The 22,416-nt window shown below is 39.7% G+C and overlaps 2 protein-coding genes across 3 annotated transcripts in view; one reads left to right on the top strand and one right to left on the bottom strand.

Annotated features, from left to right (window-relative positions):
• The window catches only part of PRORP (protein only RNase P catalytic subunit), a 41,518-nt gene extending 33,388 nt beyond the window's left edge, over positions 1–8,130 (bottom strand). Inside the window, exons 1-4 of the mRNA XM_082283925.1 lie at positions 8,064–8,130; positions 6,162–7,567; positions 5,037–5,084; positions 1,550–1,682 (exon numbers count right to left, since the gene is read on the bottom strand). Coding sequence (XP_082140051.1) covers positions 1,550–1,682; positions 5,037–5,084; positions 6,162–7,162 — 1,182 coding nt within the window. The 5' untranslated portion in view covers positions 7,163–7,567; positions 8,064–8,130. The remainder of the gene's footprint in view (positions 1–1,549; positions 1,683–5,036; positions 5,085–6,161; positions 7,568–8,063) is intronic.
• A 72-nt stretch (positions 8,131–8,202) lies between these two features.
• Positions 8,203–21,889, top strand: PPP2R3C (protein phosphatase 2 regulatory subunit B''gamma). Of its 2 annotated transcripts, none has more exons than XM_082283230.1 (13): positions 8,203–8,305; positions 9,008–9,135; positions 10,260–10,364; positions 10,967–11,079; positions 11,883–11,980; positions 14,343–14,413; positions 15,147–15,279; positions 16,381–16,436; positions 16,509–16,584; positions 17,180–17,316; positions 18,892–19,029; positions 20,669–20,728; positions 21,441–21,889. In XM_082283230.1, exons 1-13 carry the CDS (start codon positions 8,257–8,259, stop codon positions 21,627–21,629), a joined length of 1,353 nt encoding a protein of 450 aa, XP_082139356.1. In that variant the 5' UTR covers positions 8,203–8,256; the 3' UTR covers positions 21,630–21,889. The 2 variants fall into 2 exon arrangements, with proteins under 2 accessions (XP_082139356.1, XP_082139357.1); XM_082283231.1 differs by lacking the exon at positions 8,203–8,305 and adding an exon at positions 9,401–9,500 and having other exon boundaries at positions 9,051–9,135.
• Positions 21,890–22,416: the final 527 nt, after the last annotated feature.

Here is a 22,416-nt window from a genome sequence, read left to right as displayed (position 1 = left end):
CTAGGCAACCCATTACATGTTTTACCACCCTTTCAGTCAAGAAATTCTTCCTAACATCCAACTTCAACCTCCCCCAGCACAGCTTGATGTTATGTCCTCTTACCCTGTTGCTAGTTGCCTGGGAGAAGAGACTGTCCTCCCCTTGGCTGCAGCCTCCTTTCAGGTACTTGTAGAGACCAGTAAGGTCTCCCCTGAGTCTCCTTTTCTCCAGGCTGAACAACCCCAGCTCCCTCAGCCACTCCTCATATGACATACTCTCCAGACCCTTCACCAGCTCTGCTGTCCTTCTCTGGACATGCTCCAGCATCTCAATGTCCTCCTTACAGCAAGGGACACAGAACTGGACGCAGGATTAGCAATATGGCCTCACCAGTGCTGAGCACAGGGGAACAATCACTGCCCTGATCCTGCTGGCCACACTATTTCTGATACAGGCCAGGATGCCACTGGCCTTCTTGGCCACCTGGGCACACCCTGGATTATATCCAGCTGCTGTGAAGCAGCACCCCCACGTCCTTTTCTGCCGGGCAGCTTTCCAGCCACTCTGTCCCCAGCCTGTAGCACTGTCTGGGGTTGTTGTGACAAAAGTCCAGGATCTGACATTTTGCCTCATTAAGCCTCATAGAGTTGGCCTCGACCTACTGATCCAGTCTATCCAGATTCATCTGCAGAGCCTTCCCACCTTCCAGCTCATAAACACTCCCAACCCAGCTTGGTGTTGTCTGTGAACTTGTTGAGGGCGCACTTGATCCCCTTCATCCAGATCATCGACAAAGGTATTAAACAGAACTGGCCCCAACACTGAGCCCTGGGGAACCCCCCTGGTCACTGGCTGCCAACTGGATGTAGCTCCTTTCACCACTGCTGTCTGGGCCCGGCCATCCAGCCAGGTTTTCACCTGGTGGAGAGCATATCTGTCCAAGCCATGGGCTACCAGCTTCCCCAGGAGAATGCTGTGAGGCAAAGTCAAAAGCTTTACTGAAGTCAGAGAACTGCAATATACTATAGTGTCTGGAAATTGTGCCCTCTCATAAGTTTACCACAACCTTTGAAAAGCTAATGTATACTGTAATTATAAATATGAAAGTGTATCTTTAAAACTTTAAAACTGAGGAGTACTTGATTGGTTGGTGGGCTGTGAAAGGTGACAGAACAAAACTATAACTGGTTCTTTTACTTTTTTGCAAGCTCAAAATACTAGACGTCTTATTTTGTTCTATTTACTGGGTTTTATTCCATATTTTAAATTTAGCTTTTGGAGGATTAAAATATTTTAATTTTTTAACATTAAAACCCCCACACTTTAATTATTTCAGCATTCATTAATACCTGGCTGAAGATAAAAGAACAAATAAAATATGAAAGATGCTGAGATTTAGACCTGAATTATAAACACAACTGAAAAAGACACATAGGATACTTCATGGTGTATCTAATGGCCCATCAATGTTTAAAACAAAGAAAAAAATTTGTAGTGTTTTTGAAGTGTCTGAACATTACTTGTATATTACCTTTCTAGCCAATGAACCTGGCAGTGTGCAAGACCTACCTGTGGACTTGTCTTTCTAAAAGTGTCGGTTCCATGTATCACATCCCTTACTATTCTCTCGCTGAGATTACTGTACTCCTCTTCGGTGAGGTTACTATCCTCCAGCTGATGGTTGCAAACTGGGCATTGTCCACTGCAGTAATAGCAAAACAAGAAAATAAAAGGAAAAAGGCTTTTAAATAAGAAACTCCTTTAATATTACTAACTTATCAACGAGCACAATTCTTTACAAGAACCCCAACAGAGTACAATCATCAGAAAATCAGCTGTACTCTTTCTGTGATGCATCCAAACCCTACTAAAGTCACTAGAATTATTTTTATGTGATTTAGTGGGATCAGCACCAAAAATTTAATTCTAGTGACATCTGAAGACTTAGCAGTAAAACTCTGCAGGAAAGCAAGGGGGAAAACAGAATATTTAATTCCTCAGCATTTATTTATACCTTGAGAGATAGGAGTTCTATCCTAAGCATTACCACAAATTCCCACATCTCAAACATTCAAAAGTTTCCCTACTAGACAGGAAAGTCATTACGGACACACAGAGCCCTGATGTCAATGTGGGAAGGTGAGCCTGTTGCACTTGCCTGAACAGAATATATGAAACAGCTGTAGACATGTTAGTTGAAGCTAGCAGGCACATCGCAGAGCCTTGATCTAGCTATAAATCCATTCCGAAGTCTTACAACAAGAAAATGCACCAGTGAAATGCTCCACTGTTGTGCCAACGACTGCTCCTAACAAAAAAAGCTAAGCTATATGTGCCTGGTTTATCAAGGTTTAGAATAACCAAACCTGCCACAGGTATAGGAATAACCCTGCCCAAAAGAATAAGGAAAAATAAAATAAAAAAAAAAAACCAAGGAAAGCAAGAAAAGGTAACATAAATCTGTTGTACAGTTGGAAAAGCAAATAGTGACCAATACTGACTTATTTGTGCCACTTGTCTTTCACTACCAGACTTCCCCTTAATTCTAGGCTGTTTGCTCAGATCTCTCCAAGGTGGTCAGAGAGAACAGACTGAGAGCAGAATGGGACTAAGACAGAAATACTCTTTTCTCAGGAAGCTCTCAGGAATATTAAGTCACACTGGCATACCTGTACGATGCCCCATAACACCAAGGACTTTCTAATATCTGGCTGACTGCACCCAAACAGAAAGCAGCTTTACATTGCTGTCTCCTGACAACTAATCACTACATGTTTATTGCTAAAATACTTCCATTCCTGCTCTGCAGCACAGGCTGAGTCTCACACGGATCTAGAAATGCAGACTGCTGCAGATGAAAAAGCTCTGCAGGTACAGTCAACCAATGCCACCAACTGGCATTCATTTCCCAGAGCCACAAACACTTCCATGAGGCACAGCTGTGTCACGGACTGTGTGACTGCAAGCACTGGCACAGTTTCCTTATCACTTACATCATCCACTTCTCAGTATTCTTTTTTCCCTGTTGCACGGCCAGCAGCTATGGTAGCAACTGTAGTCTGCAAATCCCAAATCATACATTTTTTTGTCTCTGACACATGCAAGAACTCTCCACTGATTAGTCCATGCATGTTTTTTAAGACTAGAATACCAAAGAGATTGAAAATTCACCATAAAAGAAATGATCACAGTATAGAACAATAGGGGATGTGAAGAAACAGCCCTCAAACTCTTTAGTTTCCTTAAGAAGAGTGCTGGCATGTTGCAAGAGATCCTGAACAATTTTCCAGAACAGCATGAGCGAGGTTACACTACAGAGAACACTCAGATCTATGCCTGCCAAGAGGCACAACCACATATCTCACCAACTGAGTGCTGCAAAACCTTACCAGCACTGGGAAAAGGCCACAGATGAAAAGTTTTGTAACTCTCAAAAGAAAAAATGGTCAAATTTCAAGGTTTATTTGCAGGGGGTTCAAGTTTCTGGCTATCACTGTTTAAAGAAACTAGGAACTCAGTGCTAGAGGAAGAAGAAAATATCCTGCATATAAGCATCTTAGATATAACTGCCAGTATTTATACAAAATCAGAATAACCTATGAATAAGCCTATTAACTTGCCAAAGTCAGTTTCGGAAAAAATAGTTTTTAACCATGGATTTTTAAACTCAAGACTCATGTTTTAAGACATCAGTTATGCTGACTGCAGAGAAGAGTCTAGTAACAATCACTGCATGAGTTTCAGAGATACATTAAGGGCTTTGTCCCTTATGATTAGGGCCAAAAAGAAAAACCAAGCCCACATAAAAACACCAACAAAACCAATGAACTCTTTTTTGGTTTATCTGTCAGCATCCATTTTATTTAAACAAAACAAAGCTCTTTTATTATTTTTATTTTCTTGAAACTATTTTAATTTTATTCAAATACTTATCCAAGTAGGCTACCTCAAACTTGTTTAGTTCAAAATAAAGTGTTCTTACAGTTCTAACAGCATAACTACTACGTAACAACTTGTCATCACTTTGTTCACAGATTCTTAATCCATGGTAAAAGGTGAGGTGATCTAAGTCAGTTTTAGCTCTCAAAGTCTTTAACTGTTTACAGACAGTAAGATAGAAAACAGACTCAGCTCTTAGTCAAGACAAATGACTTTAGAATTTTGAAGCTCTTAAAGGCTGGAAAAGGTTGTCTAAAATATTATTTATTATTATAACAGAGTACAGTACCACACACATTCATACACAATAATAATCTATTGTATAGAAAACAATTCTTAGGAGAGTGAGTTGTGCTGCTGTTTCAAGGGCTTCAAAAGCTGCAGGCTCTATACGAGCTTTTACTTCAGAGTATGCAACATAAAGTATTTTTATAAACCACCTAAAAAACCCATAATCCATTGGAGACATTCTCCTAATTAATACATTTATAGCTGCCAAATTGCTACAAAAGCATAGAACAAGGTTTCAAATAGAATAACATTTAAAATAGCAGTTTACAGACATTAAGAAAACTGCACTGTAATAGAAACACACATCCAAGCTATGCCTGTGAAAACCTAAGAACCATTTTGTCTTCACTGATAATCAGATAGGAAGGGAGAAACCTTCCATCTGTACAAATTAACTGCAGTGTGCAAACAGTATCAGTTTTCAAGAAGATAACACTTTACACACCAAAGCTTCTCCGCTATACATCATGTTAAACAGCAGTATTATAAAGCCAACAAAAAATAAAGTCTTTAAATCCTAAACAGTAGACAAATAAGCCACACAGTAAAACTTTTTTACTTAAAAACTCTTATATTTTGCTGTGTTTTTCCATCCTGGCTCTGCTTAGCATAACGCTTTTCCAAATGTGCATGTTGGGTCTTGTTAAACGTACAAGAAAGAGCTGGAAACTGAAGTTTGTGAAATCATACGTCAGAACAAAGGCTCATACCCTCAAGGATTAAAATATTGTCGTATATAAGGAAAACTATTTTTGTTTTTGAAAGAAGATTTCAAGATAGAATAATCAAGACAACACCTCACTTATAAATAAAATGCTGCATTTACCTGTCTTTAATGTTGGTCAGGCGTCCTCTCCAGTTCCCTCCTGGTATACTAATATGTACAGAGGGAAAGATAAATAAAAACATTAGATTCTTATTTAATGATATCTGAATTACCTGTCAGAATGATTACATTTTGGTCAACATTTAGAAATAAAAAACCAAACAATCATCTACCCTGCATAGGAATTACACAAAGATCCATATTAATTTAGTAACACCTGGAAATATTATATAAAGAACCAGCATTTAACAGCATGCAAAGAACTAACACCATCAACCTCCACAGTTTATATTGTCCCCAAATTTTAAGAACCATACAAACAATCAGGGTGCACTGACAACTTTTAAGTTACTGCCCTACACATTCATAAACCATTCCAAAAATGGTAGTGCATTCCCACTGCCACATTTTCCATCCAGGAAGACTAACCTGTAAAATGGCTCTGTAGCCCACATAAATCAAAGCCAACAGTTTAAAAAAAAAAAAATTACAGATGGGCTCACATACGAGCTCACGACAAAATGGAATGGGCTCAGGTGAACCCCACTGTGCACGCACAGCGTAACAAGCAGAGTCTGACAAACACTTCTCATGACAACAAACTGTGTGACCTGCTAAATACTGTGCTGAAACAAAGAGCCTCTTATAAAGATTGTATAGAATACTAGGAGGTGAACAAAGTCAATACATTTAATCTTCACTTTACCTAGTGGAATTTGCTGCCTCTTTCATTTAAAAAAAGAAACTACCTTTCAACTAGCTTACTACTTCTACACTTCAATAAATTACAGGCAAAGCCCTCGTACACCTGTCAATATTCCTCATGTACCACCCCAGAAAGACATTAAGTCAGCTATTTTGAATTGCCATAACCCACCATGATTTCCTAATTTTTGTACCAAGGAGTAATATTTAACAGGTAAAAGAAAAGATGAAATCAGTACAAATTTTAAACTTTCACAATAATTTGGGAACAAAAATAAAATGCAATTTTTCATGACAACAAGTCTCTTGTGGAGAACCAAAAATCAAAATGAGACCTTGAGGGGTCTCAGAGTTGATCTGTAGGAAAATCTGAATCCCTCCTCCTCATGAACTGCACCTTGCTATTGAAACATTAATTACCTTTCAAACCATAGCTTTATACTCCGCATAAATGTTTTGTGAGGATATATCTGGTTCTCTCTCAAATATAAGAGGATACCAAAGACCTCTTTTTGTAACTCAGCATCTTTCATACCCCTGCTGTAGTCAAAAAATGATTGCAGGACATCCAAGGTTGGGATCACATCTTTAGCCAACATTTCATCATACAGTTCAAAGGCGAGTTTCATTTCTTGGTGACGGCTGGCTGCTTTGATACAAGATTCATAGCATGTCCGTGAGGGAATCATAATCTTTTTTACTTCTTCCAAAAGAGTCAAGGCCATTCTCCATTGATCTGAGTTGCTCAGCCCCCTGATTAGAAGGTTATAAGCCCCACTTTCTAAAATCTTAAATCTGACTTTCATTATATCATACACATCACGGATTTCTGAAACCTGTCCCTGCTGGACACATAGTGTCAGGTATTTGACCAACACATTATATGCAATGTCACCATTACGCTTTGCCAGGTGGGTCAGCAAGGACTTGGCCACATCAATGGGGCTGTTGCACCTGATCATACTGTTCAGCATCACCTCTTCAAATATTTCAGGTGATTGGAAATCTTCCCGCAGTTTGTTCCATTCCTCAGCCTGCAAAGGTTTTTCTGGAGGTTGTACATTGCTAAACTTATGTCTTGACTGAACATGACTCATTGACCACTTCTTTGCAGCTCCAAGAGAGGAAGAAAAGCGGAATTTCCCTTCAGGTATTTCTTTAGTCTCCTCATCCCATCCTTTTCCTTCTTTGCAATCAATTTCAGATCTTTTCTTGGTAGGCAAGATGTCTGTTTCTTTGGGGTCCACTGGTAATGCAGTGCTGGAAGATGTCATAAAACTGAAATAGTTAATTTTTTCCCTATTGGGGACGCTGAAAGAGGCAGCAAACAGTTGTCGGCATCTTGAAACAGGCCAGAACATGTGACATTTCCAGAGCAAAGCCTGAAAACCCTGCTGACCAGTTTGAGAAAAGAGTGCCATCACAAAGACAAAATTATCTCACTATTAGCTCACTGTATCTGATGAAGTTATAAAATGAAAAATACAGTTTGCATGGGCATGTTTATTAATAAAAGCCCAAGGGCTGTCAAGCTGTATAAGCTTCTGTTTCAAAATGCTTGTTCTTTGAGTCCTTTCTGTCTCTTATGGACACAAAAAACAGTAAAATTTTTTTTCACAAAAGTTAATCTCTTAGACTGTAAGGACAATCATCCAAAATGAAAGTATCTTTCTTTCTAGAGAAGATCTTTTTCATATTATGATTCCTGTTTATTGGTCACAGCAATGATGAGTACTGTCTATGTTGTACGCAGAAAGGCAACGCTGATATAGCTATGCAAAAGCACCGGGTTTTTCTTCCTGCCTTTGTCCAAGTCGGGAGATTTCCTAAAAAAAACCAACACCACGACATCATGACCTGCTCCGTGGTTTCCTGTGATATTTACATCTGCATGCTAGCAAACACGAAATTCAAGGTTACTCGATGATTTCAGGTGAGGAATCCCAATCCTGATCCTTCAGGCAGTCCCAGGACGGGGTTCCTACATTGCTTCCCTCACATTTTTCACCTGGTGACAAACTTCTCTATAACTTGTTTCCCCAATCCCAAATCCTAGGTAACGCCGCTGCAGAGGCGGAGCAACACTGCGGGCGGTAATTATACTGAAATCCCAGGTACAAGTTAGGTTATCCAGGTAAACACCGGGAGATCCGCAGGCGGGTCCGCCTCACGGGGTGACCCCGCATGGCCCCACATTCCTCACCCGGTACCCCGCGGGCCCGGTCCAGCCGTGCCGCAGAACTCCCAGCCTTTGGGAAAGTCGCTCCCGCTCCCCCCTCTCTCCCTCATCCCCGCTCCCTCACGCCTCCGCCAGAAGCCCACCTGACGCCGCGCGCGGCACCCACGCGCAGCAGGCGCGCGCCCACAGCAGGACGGGCCAGCTTCCCATTGGCCCGGAAGCGCGCGGAGCCAATCGCGCCTCACCGGGCGGGGCGACGTCCGCCATGTTGGGTGCGGGCAGGAAGCGCCGAAGGACGGAGGCGCCTCGCGCAGGGCAGCGCGCGTGCGCGGGGAGATGGACTGGGAGCGGAGGCTGCGGGCCCGCCTGGCCGCGCGCCGCCTGCGTGAGTGCCCCGGCATCGGGAGCGGGCGGGGGAAGCGCCCCGGGGTGCCCGCAGCCACCGGCGGGGCGGAGGCAGGGCCGGCGGGGCGAGCGTCGGCCTCTCCGGTGCTGCCGTAGTTCGCCGTGTCCGGGCTGCCGCAGGGGCCGGGCGGGTTCCGCAGTCGCCCTCCTCAAAAACAAACTGCTATCTCTCAGGGGTCAGTGAGAGGCAGCGGTGAGGAGCTGTGAGGGCTGCGCTGCCCAGCGCCTGGCCCTGCGGCGGCCTTGGCTGGGAGCGGTGTGTTCGCGGTGAGCGCACCCAGAGCTGGCGCAGGTGCGCAGCGGCGGCCCCGGCCCGGCACGGGGAGGCGATCTGAAGCTGCGGCTCGCCCCTCGCAGCGTCTCAAACAGGGCTGCCACTGAAGCAGGAGCGCTGCTGCTCTGTCAGGCATCCCCATGTAGCTGCTACCGCTGCATACCTTGCAGTGACTCGGGTGTGAACAGTCATTCAGTGAAAGAGGTGCTGTGTATATCCTCAAAATACTTATGTGATGTATTCTTACGTAATTTATACGATTGGTCTGTGCTCCACTCATTTCCACCTAATATTTGTGTTACTAAACCGCACAACCGGATAAGCCTCAGTATTAACTGTATTTTTCAAGCCTCTCGTTATGTTAGAACTCTGGAGTACAACGTGAACATTCTTTTCTGTGTCAATCAGCCAAAAAGAGTGAACAAGAGCTGAAGGATGAAGAAATGGAATTGTTCACAAAATATTACATGGAATGGAAAGGAGGGAAAAAAAGTGACAGTATATCATATGCAAACATACCACGATTTTACTACAGGGTAAGTGAAGTATCCAGATAAACTTTTAATAAGAGGCTGTTCTGTGTTGTAAAGAAAGTTGTCGTCACTCACAAGGACCCTGCACCTTCAGAAGCTAAAGTAGATTGAAATCTGACTGACGTGGATTGATTAGTCCAATTTGTTGTTTTATTCAATTGTGAATTTCATTAGTTTTAAATAATTACTGAGAATCTTATCGAAGGCAGTGAAATGGGTTGCTAATCAGCCTGATTGGTAAAGATAGGAAGTTCTCTTTCTCTTTCAGAGGCACTTAATGTTCTAACTAAATTTTGACGTCCTGGTGTTACACATATCTATCTTCAGGTTCCTGTTTAGACATGATGGGATGCTGCCTAATGAAAATGGTGGGTCTTTGGTTTTGCAGACTAAAGATAAATCTGTTGCTTGCATCATCCAGCAGAAATGCTTGGTCTAGCAACCTAATTGTGAGATGAATCAGATTGGGATGGGAGCACATGTTGACATCTTGATATTGCTGGCACTCATCAACTTGACCACTCAGCTTTTGTCAAACCTCTCATGGTCATGTATTCCTTAGGATCTCATGTTTCTGCCAATTAAGTTCTGGAGTACCTATGTTTCAGTTGATTGATACATGTGCAACTCTCCAAATTCTGGTGGTGCTGTACAGTTTGGCACATAAATATTGGCAGAATTTTTACACTAGGTGTTCTTTCATCTTATTTGTTGGCCAAAACACGTCTAGTAGACATTCACACTTTTGAGAATCAGGCCTACCACAAAATACAATGTGCTGCTCTCTCTCAAGTAGAACACAGCAGTAAATGTCTTTTATGTGTGAGCCCTCATATCTAGCATGGGAAAGTGCTTACTGGATGGGTACCTCAGGTATGAGCTACTTAGAGTGTCTTTCATGTTAACGATGTCCTGCTTTAATTAAATACTTCATTATTGAAATGGTTTGAGACAGTATGCAAGTGATATCCCTTGTAGCAGAAGCAAGTCTGGTAGACTGGCTGTCTTCTGTCACGTAAACAACTTCAATCAGAGTATATGACTCAAGACTACCTAAGACTACTTGCTATGTGTAGTTTTTGAATGCTACCACTGTGCAGAAAATTAAAATGCCACAATGTTTCCAGCTGCCAGCTGAAGATGAAGTCTTGCTTCAGAAATTAAGAGAAGAATCTAGAGCTGTCTTTCTGCAAAGAAAAAGTAGAGAACTGTTGGATAATGAAGAGCTGCAGGTAGAAAATTATTTTCTGTATATCTTGTAATGGCTTCTGAATGGATTTAGATTATCTCCTATCACAGTTTGATTATTTCCTGTGCACCCACAGAATCTTGTGGTAAGATGCTTTGTATTTGGACACACAGTACTAGGTAAAGCTGAAGTGCTGCATAGCCTTGAGCTGGTAATGCCAGCGTGAAGCTTCCTCGTTATGATGTATGTGAGGACAAAATTGATGGCTTCTGGTTTTCCAGCATGTTGCAGTGATTCCCCTGGTGGGCCCAGATGATGAAATAGGTTCTGTTTATGTATCACTGAGAGACACTCCAAAGATGGTTGATTTTATTGCACTGCAAAGACAGAAGTGACCCTAGACTTTTTAGTGTGACCCTAGAAATCCTAGTGAGGGAGAGAGAGTGTGCATGTGTTTAACAGCATGTAAGGCAGTGGAAGTAGTGCATATTCACTTTTCTGGCTGAACTGACTGTGTGTACTGATTAACTGAGAGAGCCTTGCATCAAGCCCACATTTTTGCTGAGTTTCTTAAAACAGTGTATCTTAAGTTCATTGACATCTCTTTAGAGATACCTTCTTAACCAAATATAAATACCTTTTAAGAATCTATGGTTTCTACTGGACAAACATCAGACATCACCAATGATTGGGGAAGAAGCAATGATCAATTATGAGAACTTCTTGAAAGTTGGTGAAAAAGCTGGACCAAAATGCAAGTAAGGCGTTCTTCTGTTGTATGTGCTCATTTTGACTGAACCTAAGTGCTGCTGTAACTTTCAGTTGCTAAAATAGATGGGAACAGTTTAATGGTGAGAAGAAATCATATCCATGTAGTTACTGATGAACTGGTTGCTTGACATCCTTGCAAAGGTGTACTCTGCATCTCTTGAGGTGACTTTTAACAGAGGTGCATGAAAGAATGGTAGTGCATCCTTTTGACGAAGAACTTTTTATCAGCATTAGCATTTTTATGATGTTAGTGGTCAGCAAATAGCACATTATGTATTTGAACTGGAAGTCATGTCTCTAGTGATATTGCCCGACCTTCCCTAATACCTTCTGATGCAGAATTTTCTTCCAGATGTTCCGTGCACAGCATGCAGTGAATGGTCTTCTTTGTGCTCCTGTTGGAGATGGCTGTTGTGCACATGGCTTTGTGATTGAGTTTTGGGCAGGAGCAGATTATTTGTCAGTACTGGCAGTTTCTTTTATGAGCATATTGTTGTAGAAGATTGGAAGCTACCAAACATATTGTACTAAAGAGAAATTAAATTGAATAAAAGCTCTCAAAAGTTCTACATCAATGAAGAGTCTCATGAGGAGAAAAGGTAGCTGCTTTTTATTGAGTTTACTGTTGTTACTTGGTAGGATCCTACTTGATGAGTGTAATGTAGCATATTAACATATTCTGTGTTAAAACATTGTTTTACAGGATCTGTAAATTTCAGATACTGTAACTGGATTTGTCAGTGCAGTGTAATCGGATGCATAGAAGTAGCTTTGTGTTTATGTTTTACAGACAATTCTTTACAGCGAAGATCTTTGCTAAATTACTCCATAATGATCCTTATGGGAGAATATCTATCATGCAGTTTTTCAATTATGTCATGCGAAAAGGTTAGTGGATGCTTCTTCTGCTTAGAGAGAAGTTGTTTCATTTTAAGGCTATTTTCAGCCTTATTAGTTACTTGATATTCCCTTCAGCAGCAGTGAGATCTGCGCTTAACTGCAAATGCTGTTTTTCTTGAGGCTTGGGATTTTTTTCTGATTACTAAAAGGTGGGAGTCCACCATACCTCTAAAATCCACCTCTCCCTGGCCACAGTTATCCTTGATCTGTTTGTTATGTATATTGTCATTCTGATTTCCTTTATTCAGGCAATGTTGTGAAGTGCAAAACAATAAAGTTCCATGGCAGGTGTGATCTTAACCACTATGATCAGGCAGATAGCTTTGTTTGCTGTTTGTCCTTTTACAGAGTGGTGTTGTCTATGTTTTCTAACTGATTGTCAAATATGTGAGTATGTTTCTGTGCTTGTCACTGTAGCCTTACCATATTTTCAGCTATTTTTTATTATAAATAGCCACTTGGGCTGAAAAATGCCTTTTTTTTTTTTTTTTAAATCTGTATTACACGTTGTTTAAAACACTAGGCTGGCTAGCAGAAAGGAAGATTGTGTTATTATCTTTTGCCCTGGCTACTGTGTTCTTAGATCTGCTAGAGCCTTCAAGAGAGGAGAATGGCACCTTTCTCTGAGCAGCTCAGACTGCTTAACTTAAAATCTTGTGGTGCAAGGGATGAGAAATGTGTTGAGTAGGAAATGTGATATGCAGGTGTGTACAATATGCGAGAAATTAGTCACAGACCCATTTCCAACAACGAGCCCAAAAGCTGCAGGATAGGAGACTTGTGGCAAAGTCTGTTAAAATTGTATGCATTTCAAAAAGGCCCAACCAGATGGACACAAACAGAGGTTTTTTCAGGGCTTTGTTTCACCCAGAAGTTTTAAGTCTTGTGTATTTAGGATGATGCCTTTTTTCTAAGCAAACAAATATAATAATAATAATAATAGCTGCCACCACCAAATCATTTCATGTGTGATGCATTTACCTTTAAACTTAAGCCAACGAATAAACAGCCTCACTGTAAACCCTCTGCCATCTGAATGACGCTTAGCCCACCATGAGAAACACTTACCTTGAAGAGTGAATGTTTTGAAGGACAGCTCATATTGCATAAGAGGAACTTTTGAACTGTTTCTTCATAAAATGGGAGTTAAATTTAATGTTGAGTTTGTGAATAATAGTTTTTATGCCTAATCTATTCTCCATCACTGTTCCAGTGCTTTAATAATGGCCTCAAGCACATTGTCCTGTAGATTGTCCAATTAATGTGCTTTCTCGTTACAAAATAGACGTTTGTGCAATTCTAATTCTCGTAGCTCAGAAATGAGGGCAGGATCTTTGGCTGTAGCTGCAGTGTCTGGTGCTGTACAAAGGTGTTGTAGCAATCTATATGTATATGACATTGTACAGCTGTTTAATGCAGTGAAAGTGCACTGCTACACATTTCTAAGTGAGAGAGAACAAGTCCATATGATTCTGTATAGCCAACTGTGTGTGCTTGCAGCCTGGAAAGCCTGGGCCGCATCAAAAGAAGTGTGGACAGCAGGTCAAGGGAGATGATTCTTGCCCTCTGCTCTGAGACTTGTGAGACCCCACCGGGAGTCAGCACAGGAAAGATGTGAGCCTCTCCTATGACCACAGGCTGAGAGATCTGGGGTTGTCCAGCCTGGAGAAGAGAAGGCTGTGTGCACTTTCAGTACTTAAAGGGAGCCTATAAATGGAGGGAGAGCAACTTTTACACAGGCATATAGTGATAGAACAAGGGGAAACAGTTTTATATTAAAGAGGAAACGTTTTAAAGGAGATGCTAGCAAAAAATACTTTACTCAGAGGGTGGTGAGGCCCTGGAACAGGTTGTCCAGAGAGGTTGTGGATGCACCATCCCTGGAAGTGTTCAAGGCCAGGTTGGACGGGGCTTTGAGCACTGACCTAGTGGGTAGCACCCCTGCCTATGGTGAGAGAAGGTTGGAACTAGGTGATCTTTAAGGTTGCTTCTAATCCTAGCCATTCTATGATTCTGTGATACACCAAATAAAATGTGGTGTCTGCTCAGCCATTTTTCACATCTAGTTATTATAAGGCAGTCTTGGCAACGGTGCATATTTATATTACAAATAGTACATATTTATAAAGTGTATATTTATAGTATATTGCCAATGACTTTTACAAATTTAGAGACTGAAACAGTGTTTCTAAGCAATAAATGACATGGCTTTGCTTAAAGCTCAGAAAAATGGGAAGAGGCACTTAAAATCCAGCTGTGCCTTGCGGCATCTAGAATAACTTCAAATTTTGGCAAGAACTCAAAAGCCCCATAGGTTTCTTGCATTGTAATTCTGTTTTCTGTTTCACAGTATGGCTTCATCAGACAAGAATAGGTCTCAGTTTATATGATGTGGCAGGACAAGGCTACCTCAGAGAATCAGTAAGTAAATTCTTGATTAACTTAATGTCTCTCTTTAATCAAATGACAGAGCATCAGAAAGATTCCAGGTTTTTTCTAGTCTTGTCTTGTAAAAGCTTGTATCATAACATAGATTTGGGGTGGGCACGTTTGTTTGGATAAATTGCAATTCATGTGTTCAGGAGATTTGGTGGTGAGAGTGGTGCTAGCCTTTCAAAAATATGGGTAATTTTCTGAAAAGGGGATTGTATCTACAAAGATTTCATGTCATTAGCACTTTACTAGATTTATTAGGATATGGTAAAAATAACAAATTATTCTTCAGTGAATTATTCTCCTGCTCTAACGGGAGGCGATATTATAAAATAAATAAAAATGTCCTAGTTACTGCTCAACTTAAAGAAAAAAGTTTTATTAAAGAGTATTCAGCAGTGGGATAATCCAGTCAGGAGTTATGCATTGATATTTGAAAAAGGTACAGTTGACTGCATTTATATTTACATATAAATATCATGTACTTTGTTAAATTCTGCTTTATTATAGATTGTTTCAGCCCTAGAATTGCAGGTGCATATATATGATCTGGGATTTCTTGCACAGAGACAGAAGCTTTTTTACCTGCTTTCTTGCTCATTTCTGCATTGTTTCAGGACTGTTTATTTTTAATAAAATACACTTGAAAGCCAGGGAGGAATATAGCAAAGATGCAACAATAGTGGTGTTTAATGCTTGTTTTCTTTTCTTAATTCTGCAGGATTTAGAAAACTATATTTTGGAACTCATCCCTACTTTGCCACAACTGGATGGCTTAGAAAAATCTTTTTACTCCTTTTATGTCTGCACAGCAGTTAGAAAGTTCTTCTTCTTTCTGGATCCTCTCAGAACAGGTAGGTCTCTTAAAATGTTTCCACTGAAGCTACTTGTGTTTTCAAAGTAATATGTAGTTGTCTTTGTAGGCTTTTGTTCATCATTGAAGATTCATTTCCACTGAAGACCACAATTCTTTATTGTGGATCTAATAATCTACTTTTGCAGCTAATGAATTTCTGTGAGATATCCATCAGTTGAGGTACTATAGATTTATCTCATAGAAACTGAGAAACAAGATATTGTTTCATCATAATGAGCCATTAGCAGTAGCTAATTTTATAAGTGTTCAGGGTGAATGGAAAACACTGCAACCAACAACACAACTGCTTGTCAGGACCTCCGCAGAGCTGGAGATGGTCAGGAATGGTTGCAGTGATGTGCTTTTCCTGTGATTAAATCTGTGTGTGCTGTGTAGACCCACTAGAAAAGGTCTGCAGTTAGGTATGATAATCCTTGTTACAGGTGTAGCTCCCTTGTATGCCCTCGATTTAAATCGCAAACTGCATGTGTTTTCAAGGTCAGCTGTGCCCCTTGTAAAGGTCAGAATTGTGTGGGCAGCAGCCTCTGACAGAGGTAATTACAAACGTGTGGAGAGGGTGTGTGGAAGTTACAACGCCATTATTTTGCACAGCGGTGAGCACAGTGTCTGTGCACCAGTCAGAGCTGCACCAGCAGAAGTGCATTCTTCTACCTTAGCTTTGTGTCACATCTGTAGTTTCAAAGATGTAAGAATATCATGTCACTTAGGAGACTGTTACTTCATCAAATGTTTTAAGCATGCTTTCTTTGCGTTTTTTATTTTACATTTTGAGTTGATGTTGAACACTCACATTTATTTTAATCGAGTTTTCTGGCTTTTAAGGCTTCAGGATAACTCCTGCCTATACCAGGCTAGTTTTGTCCAGTCATTTTAAAAGGTATTTTATTTTATCTCTGAAATTAGAGTCTTATCCTTGATGTTAGAAGTGGGTTTTGTTTAGCTTTGGTTTTTTAAAAAGGCATTTTTTTCTGCTCTGAATACTTCTTTCTTAAGTAGAACCACCTAAATGAGAATAGTCAAATGGAATAGTCAAATGGCTGAACAACTGTTAAAATGTATTTTCCTTTTCTTGCTACAGGGAAGATAAAGATACAGGATATTTTAGCTTGCAGCTTCCTGGATGATTTACTGGAGGTAAAGGTCTCTAACATATACTGTTGTATTTTAATTTACTCTTTCTGAATTCTAACTTTATGTTTCACTTAGTTAAGGGATGAAGAACTTTCTAAAGAAAGTCAGGAAACAAATTGGTTTTCTGCGCCTTCTGCATTAAGAGTTTATGGTAGGTCCTTTCTATGTCAACACTTCTTTCTTGTATGACTTAGTCACATTATTACTGTATTTTTCCTCTGCTTTTGTCATGTTAAACCCTCCTGCTAACTCGTCTTTTCAAATCCTGTATCCACCCTTTCAGTATATCTTCCGGACTTTCTTCATAGTTTTGGTTCTCTGCTGTTGCTCTTTATCATGGTTTTATAATCAGTCACCTTGTTGCACAAGGTACAAGATTCCTGTGTAACCTTCTCTTCTGGCTCTGTTCATGCCTTTGAATCGTCTTTAGCTCTTTTTTCATGCTTACAGCATATTTGTATAAAATAATATGCTCTCAGCCTTCTGCTCCTCTCTCTGTATCCACAGCTATTAACTTAGATCAGAACTACTAACACCTCATTATGGGAATCCCACTTCCTTTCCCTCCATGTTCTGCACTTGTTTCTAATGCTTTATAAATATTATTGTGGATCTAGCATATTCTCACTTAGCTGCATTAATTTTATTATGGATTTGACAAAATTTCAGTGTTTATTTTTCTCAGTTGAAACAGTTCTTTTCTGATAGAGGTATATTATGGCTGGATTTTTTTATCTACTCCCTAGGTCAGTACTTAAACCTTGATAAAGATCACAATGGCATGCTCAGCAAAGAAGAACTGTCCCGATATGGAACAGGGACTCTGACCAACATATTTTTGGATCGTGTCTTTCAAGAATGCTTAACTTATGATGGTGAAATGGTAATCACATATTTTCACTTTGTCCACGGCATAAAAGCTTCGGCTTACTGAGTTGAGAAATGTCTAATAATCAGTATTTTTAAAAGAAAGAGTAGCTTGAGGTAACTTTTGTTTATCATTGTGCACACAAATGACCGTGCTCCATATTAGACAGCTAATTCTCTTAAGAGCAAGGTGATTGCTTAAAAATAAATTGCTTGTTTGAAAAAGCAGAGGTGGTACAGAATCCAGACAGGCTAGGATAAGGCCACTTGTAGATCCAATTACAAAAGTGCATGTTGAAAAAATGTGTAGATGCAGCAGTACTTTTTAGTTAAATGTAATGCTTTAAAGAGAGCCAAAGACAAGTGGCACACTTGAGATCAGTGCAAGTTAGCTAAGCTGTCTACTTCTTCATGAAGACAATTGTGTTTTTCATTGTAAGCTTTCCATAGCTGTGAAAAATGAGAAGTCTACCTAATTTAAAAGGAGTTAAAGTAACACCTTATATCTATATTTTTTGAAGGTTTACTTAATGTTCAGCCACTATTCTTGTCTGCATTCAGATGACTGGAGTGTACAGTGAGAAGTTACAAATTCACAATACAGCCCTTTTGCCATTGAGGTCATGAGGGATCCTCGTAGTCGTCCTTTCCTGGACTTGCAGCAGTAGGTTCATCTCTCTTGTGTGGCGGAGACCAGAGCAGGACCCAGTGCCTGGATGTAGTGTAAGCTGTGCTGACTAGAGAAGGATCACTCACCTTCCTCAACTTGCCAGCAAAGTGTTTCCTAATGCAGCTGAGGGTGCTTTCAGCAGCCTTTGCTGCAAGGGCCTGTTTGTTGCAAAGCTGCTTTCTTACTGGTCAGCCCCCAACTCTACAGGTACATGGGGTTATTCCTCCCTAGATGCAGGGTTTTGCATTCCCTCTTCAGCATGATGAGGCTCCTGTTAGCCCATTTTTCCAGGCTGTCAAGCTCCCTCTGAATGACAGCACAACTCTCAGATGTTGCAGGTAAACAGGGTTATTAAACACACAGGGCTGTAGGATTTCTGTCCTTGTCACAACTGTATCTTGATTGGGAAACCAAGAATCAGTTCTAATGAAAAAGAAAAGTGTGATACTTACTTGTAATCATGACCAATGTTTCTAGCACATGATTTGCCAAACCACTGACTCTGGTCTAAGGATTATATACTTAATTAGCTATTTGGTAACAGCAGGCTCGCTGCTGCTAGACATTTAATTTGTGGTAATGAAAACATTTTATATGTTTTTTCTTCACTAGTTGGGTATGTTCAGCAGTTTAAAGATATATTAAACATTGTTTAAAAGCATATATATGGCATGTTTAATTTGGATTTATGCTTGGAATACTGTTTTGCCTCTAAAATGGCAGGATTTCCCATTATCAGCAGTCATTAAAAAGTAACTTTCCTGTGCACATTAGTTGTAGCAGCCATTTTCTATTTCATGTTGTCTTTTTCAGAAAATAGACTGATCCCCTACAATGAAATAGCTGCCAGTTAGAGAGTTCCTGCTTGCAAAATCAATTTAGAAAGAAGACTATAATAAACATGATTGTATCTACTTCTAGGACTATAAAACCTACCTGGACTTTGTGCTTGCATTAGAAAACAGAAAGGAGCCTGCAGCTCTGCAATATATTTTCAAACTGCTTGATATAGAGAACAAAGGACACCTGAATGTCTTTTCCCTTAATTATTTCTTTAGGGTAAGTCTCTTTATACAAGTAGGCCATTTTCTGTGTTTCTAGTGTTATAGCCTATGTGCTTCTGCATGCAGACCTGCAGGAAATCACTTTAAATTACCAATAGCCACAGGCAGGCTAGTAATGACTTCTAAGAAGATTTAAAATATTTTTTTAAAAAAGACAAAAATTGGAAAGATTTCAAAAGGTATTTTCAGTAGTTCATCTGTAGTTGAAGTTAACTGTTTTGATTTTGGTTAGGTTAGGAAAAATATTTTCTATTGATTTGGGGTTTTTTTAAATGTGAATTGTCCTAAAATTGCGTGATGATTACCTATTAAAATTTTTTATGATGGTTCTAACTGATTATTGCCCATGGTTTTAATTTCAACTGTAATCCTAAAATTCAGTAAAAGAAAAGAAAATGAAATTTATTGATAGGCCTGTACAGCTGTGGGATTTTTCATTCAGTGCTTTGCTTGCAAAAAGCTTCTTGCATTTTTCATAGTCTGCATTTTTACCTGTTGCTTCCAAAATAGATTTAAACTAAGCTTAATTTTTTTTAGTTGCTGTTAAAATTAACTTAAGATTGTAAAATCTTCCTCCAAACTGTGGTTTGTGTGTGATGGGGTTTTTGTTGTTTTGGGTTTTTTTCCTTCTGATTAGTGGTGATTTTGGTTTGGAGAGGGGGCAGGTATTTTGTTGTTTTGTCTTGTTTTTCTAAAAGATACCTGAGATATCTTGGGAAGGGAAGTGCTATGCAGTAAAATCGCATTTTTTGCTGTGGATGGTTTCAGCTGAGTTGTGAGCCTGATGCTTTATTCATGTACAGGATCCCCTCAGTGATATCTATTCAGACACGGGCAAGCACTCCAAATTTCTTTATGTGGATCTTTGTATTATAACTGTAAAAATAGGTAATGTCATTGTACTTAGCTGTATGCTTAAAGGATGAAGAACAATGTATGTAGTTCATTAGTCATTAAAGCATTCAGGCCTGCTCAAGGCATAATCTTACATCCTCCTTATTTCTATATTGTAACAAGTCTCCTTTTGGACATGGAATGTTCTAAGTTTTCCTTGAAATCAGAACAGTTCCTCTTGACTCTGAATGATTGCTTTTCTGCTAGCATTAAGTGTCAATAGGTCTGCACTTCCAGAGGTTGTGCTGGCAGAACTGTGCTGACAAGGTTGTGCAGCTTATGCTAGTGAAAGAGTTTTGTTCATAGTTACTTGCAGATGCAGGTTTGGTGATGCAGGTGTTTAAAAGAATTGATCTGTCTTTCTGCTGATGGGTCATTTTCCTTCTCTCTTTCCCTAGCCTGTATTTCATACTGTGTCAGAAAATGTAACCTTATAGTTCGAGTGTATGAATATCTTAAGTTTTGAGTGCTGAAGGATAATATGCAAATTTCTCAAACACTGGTCATAATGAAAGTGAGATTCATGTCGTACTAGTTAAGAACTGTGAACCTAGAGATGTATATCATTGATAATGCCGTAGCTCACCCCTGCCTCACCTGTAGAAGAAAAGCAATTGCAAGCTGTACCATGAATGCTTTGTTAGAGGGCAATACAGCTTAAGATGCAGAAGCATTAAAAAACTTCCATACAGTGCCAGTATAATACTGCACTAGCCATTGCTAACTTCTCTTTTTTTTAGGCTATTCAGGAACAAATGAAAATTCATGGTCAAGAACCAGTTTCTTTTCAGGATGTCAAGGTTAGCTTTACGAAATGGAGTACTATGTATAATCTTTGAATAAGCATTTAATGATTTAATTATGTTATGTCATAATTTGTAGGTTGCTGTATACTTACCTGCAGAGTAGTAGGAATAAGCAGACTTGTCCTACTCTTAGGTTTGAAAATTCCTTTCTGGTCAGCAGTTGCTCTCCAAAATAACTGATACGTTCTAGTAGTTTCCTTAATAATAGACAAATTACCTGTTAAATACATGTTGCTGTTTCTTACACTTGAAGGTACTTGCTAAGTCCATTTCACAGTTCTGAGGATCATTCCTTGGGGGACAGGGGATAGACTAGTGACTTAAAAAACCAGCCTATAAAACTGATTACTGCCTACTTTATATTTAGCAGTTTTAGTACTTAAAAAAAAAAAAGTACAGGAGTTTCTGCAAAACTTAGCTCATACAAGTGAACTGAGTTTCATTTTACCACTTTGAGGCTGAAGCCTCCCCACAAAATCAAATTCTTAGTTGAGATGTGGGAGCTGAGGACACTGCTCTGAACTGTAGCAAGTCAGTCAGTGTGCTTTGTATTTTCAATGCTTTGGGACTTAACAGCTGCTTTTTGTAAATTGGTGTGGGTGGCACTAGTTAGCCAAAGATCATTCTGTATATGGTATGAAATAGCCATTATTCTGCTCATTAATGTGTGGGGGTTTTTCTCCCAATTTTGACTTGTCTTTCATAGGATGAAATCTTTGATATGGTGAAGCCTAAGGACCCTTACAAAATCTCCCTTCAAGACTTGATCAATAGCAGTCAAGGAGACACTGTTACCAGCATTCTAATTGATCTGAATGGGTTCTGGACATACGAGAACAGAGAGGTCCTTGTGGCAAGCGATAATGACAACACTGCTGATGTTGATGATACGTGACTTCGAATGGGAGCAGACTGTACCCATAGAGAGATCTCAATCTGATGGGCCAACTGTTGGAAGCTGGAAGCATTCATTATCTGAATCAATTCCTCTTCCATTTTACTTCTCCCCCTTCCTCCTTTGCCCCCACCTAAGATACAAAATGTGGTACATACATGAATCACAGAACTAATTTCTGAAGCCAAAAAAGCAAGTGTTGTTTAAGAGGCAAAAATTACCTGTTTTTTAAATAAATATTTTTGGACTTTTTTCATGTATACCAAGCCCTATTCTTATTTAAATACCTTATTCTAAGTGTGAATTTCCCTGAAAGTAAGAATGTGGTTCTTGGTATCTTCAGCACTGGCCTATATCCACTCAGCCATCCCAAGCCTCCCACTCCATTCTGTATGGCTTCCTCTAATGACAGCACCATTGAACATTCTGTTGTGAAAGCAGTAGTTTTCAGTAAGAAGTAAAGAATTTAGGACTTTATCTTCTATGCATGACCAGCTTTAAGTGTGTAACAGGAACGATAAGTAAATTAAAAATTAAAATAACTGGACACCTAATTTTTAAGAGGTTCATTAACAGAAATAAAACTGCACTAGCTTTAAATCTAGTTAAAAGTAATCCAAACAATCCAAACACCTGTACAGAGGCTTTCAACAAGTTAACCTCCTGTGCAAGTATTTTATGTAATCTATCTTAATTGTACAACTGAACTATAGCAGTAGTTAGAGCTGCGAAAGTCCCTTAATCCTTAAGAAAGCCATAGAAATGTTTCAACTTTCAGACAGAATTA

The sequence above is a fragment of the Coloeus monedula genome (genome assembly GCF_965178545.1).
Source record: "Coloeus monedula genome assembly, chromosome: 6".
In the NCBI taxonomy this organism is placed as follows: Eukaryota; Metazoa; Chordata; class Aves; order Passeriformes; family Corvidae; genus Coloeus; species Coloeus monedula.
This window is presented reverse-complemented; position numbering and strand designations above follow the sequence as displayed.

Excerpts from the sequence above, each read along its gene's own strand:
- PPP2R3C (XM_082283230.1), top strand. The coding sequence starts at position 8,257 with ATGGACTGGGAGCGGAGGCTGCGGGCCCGCCTGGCCGCGCGCCGCCTG. Across the intron at positions 9,136-10,259 it reads TACCACGATTTTACTACAGG|CTGCCAGCTGAAGATGAAGT; the intron begins GTAAGTGAAGTA and ends CAATGTTTCCAG. Across the intron at positions 17,317-18,891 it reads TAACTTATGATGGTGAAATG|GACTATAAAACCTACCTGGA; the intron begins GTAATCACATAT and ends ATCTACTTCTAG.